At 35.1% G+C, this 14,590-nt stretch overlaps 1 protein-coding gene across 1 annotated transcript in view; it reads left to right on the plus strand.

The window, feature by feature from the left end:
* The window catches only part of EPHA6 (EPH receptor A6), a 673,066-nt gene that overhangs the window by 77,629 nt on the left and 580,847 nt on the right, over positions 1 to 14,590 (plus strand). The window contains exon 3 of the mRNA XM_072621534.1: positions 14,171 to 14,506. Within this exon, the coding sequence (XP_072477635.1) occupies positions 14,171 to 14,506 (336 nt within the window). The remainder of the gene's footprint in view (positions 1 to 14,170; positions 14,507 to 14,590) is intronic.

Raw genomic sequence — 14,590 nt, forward strand, 5'->3', positions numbered from 1 at the left:
TATGGCAAAATTAACAAAGCCGAAATATACCCTTAGTAATTTAGTCTAGGAAACTTCCTTCATCTAGAGCTCAATATACTCCTTTTGAAAAGCAATTGTTAGCTGTATATTGGGCTTTGGCAGAAATTGAGCAACTTACTTTAGGTCATGAGGTAATATTAAGGCCTGGAGTCTCAATTATGACCTGGGTAATGAGTACCTCAACATCTCATAGAATTGGACATGCACAGCAAGCTAGCATAATTAAATTGAAATGGTATATTTTAAATAGATCTAAAATAGTCAAAAGTGGAGTTTCTGTCTTACATGAATCTATAGCAAACATAGATACTGAGGGCAATGATATACTCTGTGAACCAAAGCAGCAGTTGTTACAGCTCTTGGTAAAATGGAATGAGGGATATGGTGCATTAACTGAAGAACAAAAGACACATGCATGGTTTTTTCTGATGAGACAGGAAAATATTTGGGCCACAAAAGACTTTGGAAAGTGGTAGCCTATAATCCATGTACTCAGTGGTCTTTGTAAAGTACTGGGATAGGTAGAAGTAGTCAGTATGCTGAACTTATGGCAGTACACTAAGCTATCAAAACAGAACAAGGAGGATAGTGATATATATTTAATGATTCCTGGGTTATAACTAACAGGTTAGCTACATGAATGCTCATATGGAAAAATCAAAATTGGGAGATTCATGGTAAACAAGTCTGAGGCAAAGAATTAAGAGAAGATATATGGAATGTGTCTTTTGTTACTAATTTGTCAGTTTTTCATGTAGATGCTCACATGGCCTTCATCATATCAGAACGTGAGTACAATGCACATGTTGATCATCTAGCAAAGTTTGCTACTCAACATATTGTCCCTACTCTGACAGCAGCTGATGATCCAGTATTAGCAAAATTGGTTCATCAAATGGCTGGCCATATAGGGGTCCAGGCCACACATCACTGGGTACAAGACTTAGGTATTACTATCCCACATTCATTGTAAAAACTAGCAGGAGAATGTTATTTTTATATATATATATATATATATATATATATATATATATATATATATATATATACACACACACATATATACATATACATATATATATATACATATGTGTATATATACACACACATATATATACATATATACATATACATATATATACATATGTGTGTGTGTGTATATATATACATATATATACACACACACACACACATCAGTTGGAAAAGGAACAAACTGGAGAGATACCAAGGAGAAAGTACCACTCCAAATTCTTCAGATAGATTATATTGGACTCCTATCCCAAGATAAAGACTGCAAATTTGTATGTACTTGTGTTGAGACCTCTTCAGGTATACTGGTAGTTTTTCCCCATAAGAATTCGACCCTGAAAAATACCTATAAAACTTTAGATATCATAAGAATGTATTTTGGAACCCCAATGCACATTCAAAGCTACAATGTGTCACATTTCATAGGTAATCAAATGAGGAGATATTATGTATTAAATAAAATAGAATGGATATGTCATATTCCATATTATTCACAAGCATCTACTTTAATTGAAAGAATGAATGAGTCATTGAAAGAACAGTTAAGGAAGTTAAGTTTTAATAATTCTTATCAAGATCAGAAAGATAATTTGTTCATTGCTTTACATAATTTGAACAACAGACCACTAGGAAGAAGTACACTTCTAACCAGAATGATGACCCCAAATCTGCCAATTAGTAAAAAAAACAAATATATAAGATCCTAAATGTTGAGTAGTAGACTGTAAGCCAGATGTCCCAGCACCATTTCCAGGGACACCTGGTTAAGCAGGATATGATTTACGTTGTTTAGAGCACATTGAGGGTTAAAGGTTGGATAGGAAAGCAATAAGAACAATCTCTACTGGAATATGAGTGAGAATCCCTAAGAATCATTTTGGACAGATATTACGAAAATAAGGATTAGCAACTTGAGGAATACATGTATTAGCTGAAGAGATAGATTCTAATTATCAAGGAGAAATTTTTGTGACATTATAAAACCCATAGAGTTTTGTAAACATGATAGAATTGTTCACTCTATTATTATTCTTTGTGAAATGATACCCCTTGTGAAAATTCATCCTCCTTCTGTAATAACTACCAGGGGAACTGAAGGATTGGGTTCTACTGATAGAAAACACTGGGAGCTAAAATACGGGTAACACAGAAACCAGACAACTTTCCAAAGTCTGCAGAAATTATAACACATGGGAAAAATATCTTAACTGTTGTTTATTCAGGAATGGATGATTACTAAATTGTACCTTTAACTCATATATTCTACCATGAATGAGGCTATGACAGTGGTTTCATGGACTCCAGAAGCATGGCTGACCCTATATCTACCCTGTTTCTGGTTATTGTCACTTTGTTTCTTTTTCTCGTATGTCAGATTTATTTTCTGCAGGTGTAGTACCCTCCACCTACAGATATCTGATTGCTTAAACTGTATGTCACCTCCTGTCAGATGTGCTGTGTCACCCCTGGAACTGACATCAGCCAATCTCTGGATGCCAGCTACAGAACTGACCCCTTGAATAGGACCTCTTGGGGCAAGTACAGCTCTACATCCAATTTCAGCAGAAAGTAGCTATGAAAGAAGAGATCTTCATCCCTTATCCCAAGATGTTGGACCTCATGTGTTCTAGAGAGGAAGGATGGGGTGCTTCTGCTCAAGCCCCACTTTAAAATATCATTGTATGTGCTCATTTTGTGTAATCCCTGTCATACTTTTGTAAAGTTCTATTGACACCAGTTTCGTAAGATAGTGTTTCATATGCTTGTTTTCTGTTATTCCTCTTAAAATACTTTTGATTCCCATTACCTATATAATGAATATGTAATGTAATGTATATGTAATGTAACTTATGTAATGAATGTGATGTAATGTATGTAATGAATATGAAAGATAGTGGGGCCAATGTAATAGTAATTTAAATTGAAAGATCTTTCTCATTCATTAATGGGCCCATATGACCTGTTTAAATCACCTGGAAGCCTAAGTCACATGTTGTAGGAGGAGCTTGTTGACCTGGTGGAAGAAGAAAGGAGGAGCAGAACCAGAAAGGAAGTGAGTGGCTTTGGTCAGGGAAGAGGAGAAAGCAAGTAGGTAGGCAGGCACAACAAGGTTCAGGCTCATCAGTGTTTGTCTGTGAGAAGTCCCTGGCTGAGGGGGGAAGGCTTGGGAATGGCTTTGCCCCCTGTGGTGATCGTGTTCATTAACTTCTTGGTTACCATGATAGATTTTCTTTCTGGTTTTGGAATTTGGCTTTCTGGTGTCTAAATAAATGCTTTTCTTCTGCCTTCTATATGGAGAGTCTTTTATACTTTGTGACTGAGAACTATGCCAGCATATTCATAGTCACCACCAGTGCTGTGAATATTGCCTTTGTGATACAACCTCATTATCCATTTGTCCAGTTTTTCTTTTTAAGGATCTGTTCTCAGTGAATTCATATTTTTTTTTTATTTTGTCAAATGTATTTTTAAAATCATGGCCAATTTTTCTTCTACCTCTTTAATTTTACTTTTTAAAATTCTTCTTAAACTCTTCCAAGAATGCCCTCTTAGCTTCAGACCAGTTCATATTCCTTTTTGATGTTTCAGATGTGAGTACAGTGTCAATGCTGTCCTCCTCTGAGTTCATGTTTTGATCTTCTCTGTACCCGTATTGAGATTCTATGGTCTTCTATTTTCTGATTTGCTTCTTGCTCATGGTGATTGCCTTTTCCTGACTTTTAAAATGGAGCTCTGTTTCTGGGACTCAGGGGGCTCTGTCCCACAGTTTTTGTACTGAGAACTTGAGGCTTTGCGTGTTGTGGTCTCTGGTTCTTATATCTAGATGCTAGAATGCTGCAGCTTACTTGGTGCTGAGCTGGCTGGTGTGTATCATGGCCAAGGCCATGTCAAGTCTTCCTGAGTTTTCCAGGAGTTACACTGAAGTTCAGTGAGTGAGGTGTGAGGGAAGGGTGGCCTGGCCACAGGACATCTCTTGATCCCCTAGGTCTGTGCTAGAGTACAGGCAGACTCAGAGACTGGTGAACACCCATCTGTGCTGGTATCTGCCCAATTCCCCTGGCTGTGCTAAGGTATGCCTGGTGTCCTGGTGTTGATGCTTACAGGCTGCACTCCACTGGGCTTCAGGATTTTCTCCTGGTTTGTTGAGGTGGGGTTCAGGTGGGAAGTGTCTGGACACCTTCATGGTCTTCTTTGGCAATGAAGGATGAACACAAACACACCTTCAATCACAACAAGAGGTATTCAATCTGCCTAGCCTCCTGAGCTATGAGAGTGGTGTGCCCCTTCTTCTCATCCCATTATTCCAGGAATTTTTCTGGGGAAATATTCTCTGGGTTTTTCAAGGTCAACATGGGAAGGGTGAGAGCACTTACAGTTTACTCCATCATCTTGGCTCCCAGAAGTTCAAGTAGGTGACTTTTAAACATTTAGTCTGTGCTCAGACAGTCTCAGGAATGGTTGCTGCTCTTATTAGGGGCCTTGTACTTCTCTCTCACTCAGTTCTGCTAGACTCCCATCAATCTTTCAGGCTATCCTGAACTGGAAATCTGCCATACTCAGTCTCCTAGTGGATTCTTCTACTCTAAAACTGGCTTGGATTCTCCTTTTAGAGGTAACTGAAGGAATTTGTGGTAGGGCTCAGGTGAGTCCATGCTCTCACTCTGTCATCTTGACTAGAACTCAAAAGTTTTAAAATGTGTGTTAAAAGTTATTTCTACATTTAACTAGGAAATAAGATATACATGCAGTGGGGTATAGAAATCTGTCTTGCCCTATAGGAAAATGGAAATAAGGGCCATAAAAGAAGGGATGGGGAGGTGTTAGAAGGGAAGGCACATCTGAGGGAAAGGTTAATCAGAATGCATGCTGTCTTGGGGCAGGGAGAGGGAACTCAAAATCTTGTGGAAGTGAATGTTGAAAATTAAAAATTAATTAATTAAAACAGAAAAAAGAGTGTCAGACTATGAGCTAGGAGACATTAATTTTAATTCCAGTTTCACTAGAAACTAGTTTATGACCTTAGATGAGTCACTTAACTGTGAATCTCATTCTATTTGATTGTAATATAAGGGAGTGGATAAGTTAATCTTCAAGGTATCATGCAACTCTGATATTCTTTGACCAGATGAAATACATGTTGATCTGAAAAATAAATGAGCAGCATCTTCATACCCCACCCTATCCCCCCACAAAAGAATCTGTTCTGCTGCTTCCATTTGAAGAACTACAGAAACAGATCAAATGTTGAGTGTGGATATGGGGAGGGGGAGGAGGAGGGAGAAAGATCAGATGTGATTTAATGCTTCCTGTCTTCCTAAACCACAGAAAGACATCAGTTTTAATAAACCTAAATTTCAAGAATTTGATATGACTAAAATAACGTTTAAATATATAAACAAACATAAGTTTGTTTCCTTATAAAAACTTATATTATAGGTGTGAAAAATAGCTGAAGTCCAGGAAAAATAAAAATCATTTTATTGTGAATGGTTGATGGGGGAAGGAAGAATAGAATTTCATTGTCATTTGTATGTAAAACTTGTTTCCATTAAGAGAGATGAGGGTGGGAATCAACATAAAGAATCTCTGAGAGCTTTTAACACAGATGTTTCCACAAGGGTTATTGCTGCCAAGGTTTTTCCATGTGTCACATAATCTTTGTATAATTTATAGATGATAACAAAGCAATCAGGTCACATTCCTAAAAGTCCAGTGATACATAATTTAGTTGAGTCTGAGGACCAGAATTAATTGTCTCTTTTTTTTCCAAGTTCCAAATCTTAATAAATGATTCACTGCATATCATTACAGTGTAATATTTGCATGAAATCACAGTTTAGCTGGCATAATTTAATGGCAATTAAAAAGCTATTTAATCATCATGCAAATGGGCATGAGGACCCTTGAATTAGAAAAGTGCTTTAAAAAATACCTTCAGGCAGACAGTTAAATACTTGCAGACTCCCATCACATAATTGATAACATTCTTTATATTCATGAAAATATGAATGAACAATAATTCATGTTTCCACTATAAAAAAAAGATCAGCAATTTGAATATATCACCTGGTAGGAGGATTATCATAATAATGAGTCCTATTATCCCAGGTAGAAGTCCAGGTAGGAATAACAAACTTGCAAATATCCATGTACTCTTTTTCTGAAAACTTTTCACAGTTTTCCTGTCACATTGAAAATATATGTCAAAGCAGAATGTGTTGTGAAGGTTCAAGACGTTGTTCCTGTCCCTTATGAAATATCAAATGGAAGCACTGAAGAAACCTCAGAGATCATTTAGTCCAATATTTGCCTTAACAAGAATCTCCTGTTCAATGTACTAGGACAACAATTCTGACCTGAAGCTTTCCCTACAGAAGCTATTGACATCCTTAACCTGTCAGATAATATTTTCCATTAAAAATTCACACTGTATGCAGGAGATAGAAACTGGGGGAGAGGCAGGGAGGGAAAGAGAAACTTTCTCAACAACTAGAATGAAAGCAGAACTTTGGAGCTTAAGACCCAATTCATTATGATGTATTCATATGATCATGCCTACAGTCCCAAAAGAACTCAGAAGACTCAGATATAACAAAGTTGCAAGCTTTGAAAAGGAACAGAAAAAATCCCTCAATATGAAGATGTCACAAAATTTTTACATGAATCTGTGAAGTTTTTAGGAAATAATTTTATATTAACCAATAATAATTATGCAAGAATTATGTTTTGATTCTGAATGTACTTCACATCCTTTAACTAGGAGCAGAAACTTTTAATGGTACCTCAAGCCCTTGTCAATAAAAATGAAAAATTAAAATATAAAATAATATAGATGACTTGTGTTCATGTTGTGTCTAATCTTTGTACTAGTCACTCTTTCTGAGGGAGATGCAAAAGAGCAAGCCAAATGCTCTGACCTCAAAAAGTTGGAAATAGATGATTTATATACAACTGGATTACTCATAACACAAGTCAGCCTTTCTCAAATAATAGACAAAAATGCTTCAGGAATTCAGGAAAGTGACAGCTGAAATAAGTAGGCTTCACTGAAGATATGAAATTTAATTGGACACAGCAAAAGAGTCTCCAAGAGCTGTTTGCTGTAAAGAATTTTGACAATTGTTGTAATTAGAACTGTCTTTTTTCCTTTCTTTTCTACTCTTTCTGTGTTTTGTTCTGTCATTCTTTCTTCTCCCATTTCCATCCCTAGGTTTTTATTTTTGTTTCTTTTTACTCTCTCCCCTCCAATTTCTTTCCCTCTTCTCTTTCCCTACTTTCTATTCCTTAAACATGTGTCTTCAATATGTAAATGAATTACCACATATCTTTTAGGTTTCTTAATTCTTGCAAATTTTAACTAATTTTATCTTCCTCATTCGGAATTTTAAAAGCAGATGAATACAAGGTGGATGTGTCTTTAAAAAATGTGTAACACAACACTACAAATAGTTTCCATTGCCTTGAAGAGTTTGCTAGTAGTCTAGCACATCCAAAAAGATACATGTGTACACACACAATTGAATTGAGTTGGGTTTTTTGTTTATTTCTTTTTGAAAATTTCAATTTATGCACCCATAATCCAGATCCTCTAAAAAATGAATTTTCCACATGAGGCATAAAATCATATACCCTTATTAAGTTACCAACAAATTAGGCTCAGTAGCAATTATAATTGTAAGAAATTAACATTTGCACAACATTCTGGTTCTTTTAAATAAATTCATGTAATTTAAAAAAAATTGTGTTGTGACATTTTAATAAAATATAAAACACAAAATCCATACAAATCCAATATTTTAATATATCAATCATCTTATTTCAACCACAGAGAAAATAGAAAAAAAATAAGACAAAAGATGCTGAAACATCTACCTGATGTTTCCTTCTTCCCCCTATAGATAAATCACTCTTTTGCATCTCATTAAATGAATTCATAGCATTCCCTTCCCTTTTTCTCCAGAAAGGAATTCTAGCAGGCAAAATGCAAGTGAAAGAAAGAGAATGAACAATTGGAATAAGGGAGGAATGAGCAACAATGTTAAATGTTACCAGGTTAAAGATAATGGAGACAGGAAAATATACCGCTGGATTTGAAAATTAGATGGTTGTGGTAAACTCTGAGAAAATTTTCTGTAGAGTTGTGGATGTGCACATCTAATTGCAATGGTTTGGAAGGGCATTTAGGAAATGTAAGTATTGGATGCTGAAAACTTTTCATTTAAAATTAAAGAGAAGAGATACAACAGAGTTATCTGTAAAGTATAGAAGAGTAATTGGAAGACTTTATATGATAAATAAATCATCTGATCAGCCAGCCTCTATTAAGCACCTACCATGTATCAGTTCTGCCTGAGCCTGTGGTTACACAAATGCAAATAATGAAATAATTTCTGTCCCCAAGGAACTTATATAGTTGTGAAGAACTGAGAAGCAATCTTGGAGACGGATGAGCAAGAACCAGAGGAGGGATTGAAGACATCTGAGAAAAAAAGAGATAATCATTGAGGCAGGGTCCCAGTGAAGTAGAAAAGGAATGGGATGAAGGGGCAAAATTTCTTCAGTGTCCAGAAGGAAAAAATAATAGAATGATTATGCTGAGAAGTTTTACATAAAGAAAGATAAGTCAAGGCATATTACAGTCTGATGACCATAATCTTTGCAATAAAGAGGGATAGAGGCTGCCATCTGATGTTCTTACATAGAGTGAGGATGTATGTGAACTTGAGGGGTGATGGTTTTGGACAGTCATGTCTGATGAAATAGAAAAGTGATTAAAGTAGAGTAAATGATTTGCTGGTCTCTTGCATTTTAAAAGGGGTCAGCTAAAAATCATACATTGTAAATTTGTAATGAATGAAATCTCCTTGATTTTTCCCCACTGTATTCATCTATGCTCAGATTTTTAAAAATAGAGAGTAGAGAAGTTGGATGTTTGAGGTTATAGTGGGATAAGAATTGTCAGGCCAGTGATAGCAGAAAATTGGACAAGGTGCCAAAGATACAAACATTGTGAAGCATTAAAATGGCATCAACATCAAATCAAAATTGAAAATAAAGACAAGTGTAATATGTACTTGTTGAGTTTCTTATAGTGGAGGTTGCTTTCATGTGTGAGTTGGACTGGATGGTTGTTGAATTCCTGTGTCACATTTTGTGATTCTGTGAGTTTATTTTTTTATAGAGCAACTGGGACAAAGGAGGGTTAAGGATTAGAGATAGTTAAGCCTAGAAGTTTATCTTGAGTGAGAGGGAAGGGAAGATTATGAATAGATTATTGTCAGTGTCTTCGCAAAAATAAAAAACTCAGAGATCTGAGTAGGTTTCAGCACCTTAGCAAAGGACAGTGCCCAACCAGTTAGAACTGAGTTGTATTGCAGTGATATTGAGGGAGTATAGAGGTATTTAAGGAGGAAGACGAGTATGCCACATCTGTAATAGTTATAGATTGGTCACCATTGTAGAACTGTAGAAAAGTTTCAGTGACTTCCCTCCAGTCTTATTCTTTTTGACCTTTCAGAATGTTTAACATTGTTGGTCACTCAAATGTAATTAAATCTATACCCTTCTACTAATTTCTTCTCTCTCTCCTTCACTGGCTCCTTTTTCTCTTCAAGCCTTGCAAGTGGGTGTTTCCAAAGGTTCAGAAAAAGCAGAGTTGCGTTGCTGTAATTTATAGTCACCTTCTTTGATGTAGGCTTATCTATGTGACTAGAAAGTGATTTTGGCAATAGTGTGCATCTTTGTCTTCTTACTGTATCTTTCAGGTGCCACAACTATATTTGGAGACTCCATTTTACCTGAGAATTAGTCTTCTAGTATTAGATGAATTTGGTGATGAAGCCCTTCTGATATACCTTAAGACCATACTTTGTATTTAGAATCTATCTGATATTCTTCCCTCAAATGAATTGTTTTGAGTTGGATATTATCATGGTCGTCAGATAAAGAAATTTCATAATTCAGAAATTTGAAGGAGGTATAATTCTAAGACATAGGTACTAAGAGAAATGATTTTAAATCTGTAGAGATGTTATTTCTACTACCTTACATGGACACTTTCTTTTATAAAAAGGAAAAAAAAATGTGTGTGTGAGTGTGTGTGTGTGTGTGTGTGTGTGTGTGTGTGTGAATTTCAGGAAAAAAACTTTAAAAAACACTTCTGAGAGACATGACAAATAACTTTTAAATATTTGTAAAAATGACTAGCTTTTTTATATGCTACTCTTCTGTTTTTAACTATATTGAAAGTACAGAGGCAGTATATAAAGGAACAGCCTTGGAGTGAGATCAAAGTGAATAATGCCATCTTCTGCACACACTAATAGTGCAACATTGCACAAGTCACTTAACTTCTCAGTGTCCAAATGAAACTAAGACTCAAGTCACATGTAAGTTCCTGATTTCCATAGGTGGGAGGAATTTAGATAATTGGAATTCTTTATATGAATGAAAGCTCATCTACATTGGTGGCAGTATAATGAGAGCTGCAATACCAGTTCAGACCTCTCTCTAGTCCTGTTGTCACCACCACTTACTAGCTGCATAACTTTGAGCAAAATGCTCAAGGCAAAGCTCTTTTCATCTCAGTTCATTTAGTTGCAAATTTTAGAGCTCAAACTCTGTTATCTAGGGCTCCTTCCAGATTTTACAATCTATGAATCTACAAATAATACTAAAACAGACTTGTTTCATTTTTTTTCAGTAGAATTACTAAGCTATAGGCCAGATGAATGAAATATATGAGTATATCTTAATTCTAGGAAGACATTTGACAAAGTCTTTTGTGAGATCCCTGTGGGCCTGGTGAAGAGAAATTTTGCCTTGGCAGTATTGCTGGCAAGTAGCTTAATTGCTGAACAGCTGTACTCACAGTGTATTAACTAACTAATGAATATTAACTTAAAAGCACTCTATCATGACAAATTATGGATTTTTGTCTTTTGTCAAGTCCACATTAAAAACTTTTTTTTTTACCAACACTGGAGATAAAGGATTAATATATGTTTATGTTATATAAATTTTTTATGTAAAAAATTTCCACATTAGTCATCTTGTAAAAGGAGACTGGAATAAAAGAAAAAAAATGAAAGTGAAGAATAGCATGCTTCAGTCTGTATTAAATAATAACAGTTCTTTCTGTGGAGGTGGATAGTATGCTTTATCATTAGTGCTTTGGGACTTTCTTGAATCACTCTATTGATGAGAATAGCTAAATCATTCACAATTCTTCTTTGAACTATATTGCTGTTACTGTGTACAACTTTTCTCCTGGTTCTGTTTGCTTCACTTTTCATTAGTTCATGTGAGGTTTTCCAGGTTTCTCAGAAATCATCCTGCTGGTCACTTCTTCTGGCACAACAATATTCCATTATAATCAAATGCCACAGCTTGTTTAGCCATTCCTCAATTGATAGGCATCCCTTCAATTTCCATTTCTTAGTCACTACAAAAAGAGCTAGTATATATATTTTGTGCAAATGAGGCCCTTTCTCCCTTTGTTGATATCTTTGGGATATAGAAGTAGAGATGGTATTGCTGGATCAAAGAGTATACATAGCTCCAAATTGCTCTCCAGTATGATTGGCTCAGTTTATGACACCACCAACATTGCATTAGTGTCCCAGTTTTCCCACATCCCCTACAACATTGGTTATTTATGACTATAGATAACTTTGAATGATTTGTCTGAAAACTGCTTGTTCATAGTCTCTATTTATAAATTGAAAAATGACTTGTATTTTATAAATTAGATTCAGTTCTCTCTATATATATATAAAGATGAGGCCTATATCAGAAATAGTTGCTACAAAATAAATCCCAGTTTTCTGCTTTCCTTACCATTTTACTTGCATTGTTTTTGTTTGTGCAAAAACTTTTAAAATTTAATATAATCAAAGTTATCTATTTTACATTTTGCAATGTTCTCTATCTCTTGTTTGGTCACAAATTCTTCCTTTATCCATAGATCTGAGAGGTAATAAGTGATATAAATCATAAATAGCTATAATATTGAATTATATAAGCTAGGGCTGGGGAACCAACAGCCTTCAGGCCACATATGAACTTCTAAGGCTTCACATACTGTGAAGTTTGGATTTAATCAAAGAGTCAAACAGGGGGACCTAAAGAGCCACATGAGGCCTGGAGACTGCAAGTTCCCCACCCTGATATAGACAATGTGATGATTCAATGGATAAAATTCTGAGATTACAGTCAGGTGGATGTATTCAAATCCTGGTGCAGATAATTCCTAGTTATGTGATCCTGGAAAAACAACCTAGACTCTCTCACCCTCAGTTTCCTTCTGTATAAAGTGAAAGTATTGGACTTACTGGCCTCAAATTTCTCTTCTAGCTTTAAATCTTTGATCCTACAAATCTCACATTAAGTAAAGTAATAGTTACAGAACAGCCAGTGGCCCTTGATTTCACTATTTCACTAGGTCCATATACATTATATCTCAAGATATTGAAAGAATCAGCAGATGTGAATTGTAAGCTACTGTTAACTGTCTTTGAAAGATCAGAGAGAATGGAAGAAATGATATAGGATTAGAGATGGAAAATGTCCGGATTTTCAAAAATAGAAAAGAGTAGTCTATAAACTGCATACCACTGAATTCTCCTTAATTCCTTACAAAATTCTATGGATATACTATGAAAGTAATGGTGAGGAAACATCTAAAAATGGAAATAATTTCACATCTCAGTGATATTTTCATTGAGAGAAGACCATGTTATTCCAACTTCATTTCCTCTTTTGACAGATTTATTAGATTGTTGTATCAAGAAAATTCTGCATATATAGTTTATATAGATTTCAGCAAAGCATTTGGCAACCTTATGTTATTCATGTTTACAATGTGGAGAAATATGTGCTAGACAAATAATATAATTTGGTGAATCAAGACAGGTTAGAATATTGGGCCAACTCTAATAAGAAGAAATACAATAGAACTAATTATGAAATTCTTATTATTGGAGTATAAATCCATTATAAATGAAAAAATGTGATATAAAAGACAAAAATATTGTGAATTTAGTTTGCATTAAGAGATGCCTAGTATCTAGAACTAGGGAAGTAATAAGTTCACTTTATTCTCTCATATGAATACAAGATCTAGTGCTGGGTGACACATTTGAGGAAAGACATTGATAAAATTGAGATTTCCAGAGATAGGGAATACAGATGATGAAGTACATTAAGATCATGCTATAGGAGGATCAGTTTTAGGAACTGGGATAATTTTAGCTAAAGAGAAGACTTATATAAGAAAGCCACTCTAGGCAGCTTCAAACATTTTAAGAAATTTCAAATGGAAGAGATATTAAAGGTGTTCCATTTGGGCCCAGCAGACAGACCAAAGAATAAGTAATATTTGAAAAGAGGCTTATTTAAAGCTTAAACCAGGGGAAAGAGGGGACTTCTTTTGGTCCATCTAACAGGGAAATGGGTTGCCATATCATCTAAGGATACAATCAAAGACCTCATTGGTGGTCTTTGATCAAGGAATGAATGTCCACTTGTTTGACATTATGTAGAGGAGATTATTTCTCAGGTATGTGTTAAAACAGGCAATTTCGGAAGTCTCTGAGATTCTTTGATTCTGGATTTCTGGGTCAAAAAGTCCAATAGAATGAAAATTAGCAAGTATTAATGCTAAGAAGTTCTTCAATGAGGTTAAAAAATCTTAGCAGGGAATACTGAGAAAACCTACTTTGTTATAATTTCTAAAGTCTTAAGTGTTTTAATTGCCAACTTTCTCAACATGACTCAATTGTATAACAAAGCTACTTTAAACACTAAGTCAATATTATGTAGCCTATTTTTCAACTTTTTAATACTTAAATAATCCCCATAAAAACCTTACCTTCTCTGCTTTTCTCAACTTTTCTCTCATTTCTTCCTATGATAACTATTGACCTTAGGAATATGGAATAAGAGAGAGAGATCAATTTACTGAGTACTATACTCATGGAGTGTATCCAAATGACTTTTATGAAACATTTAGTTCATAATAATTTTCATAATCAGCAAAATGTGCTTATTGATATATTTTCATTTCCTGCCTTAAATTTTGCGACCTTAATGATGCTTTCATTTTTTTTCTTTTCTCTAGGACCACCTTCGGCTCCAAGAAATGTGAATTTTAACATTAATGAAACAGCTCTTATTTTGGAGTGGAGTCCACCAAGTGACACAGGAGGAAGGAAGGACCTCACATATAGTGTTATCTGTAAAAAGTGTGGATTAGATGCAAATCGGTGTGAGCTCTGTGGAGGAGGAATCCGGTTCATCCCAAGACATACTGGTCTTACCAATTCTTCTGTGACTGTGGTTGACTTTGTATCTCATGTAAATTACACCTTTGAAATAGAAGCCATGAATGGTGTTTCTGAGTTGAGTTTTTCTCCAAAGTCATTCACAGCTATCACAGTGACCATAGATCAAGATGGTGAGTGTTATTATTCTTCTATTTTATTTAAGCATGCTGATAGTTCAGTCTTTGAATATGGGATCGTATTCAGAGTGAAATTGG

Source organism: Notamacropus eugenii, chromosome 6 (assembly GCF_028372415.1).
Source record: "Notamacropus eugenii isolate mMacEug1 chromosome 6, mMacEug1.pri_v2, whole genome shotgun sequence".
NCBI classification, from domain to species: Eukaryota; Metazoa; Chordata; class Mammalia; order Diprotodontia; family Macropodidae; genus Notamacropus; species Notamacropus eugenii.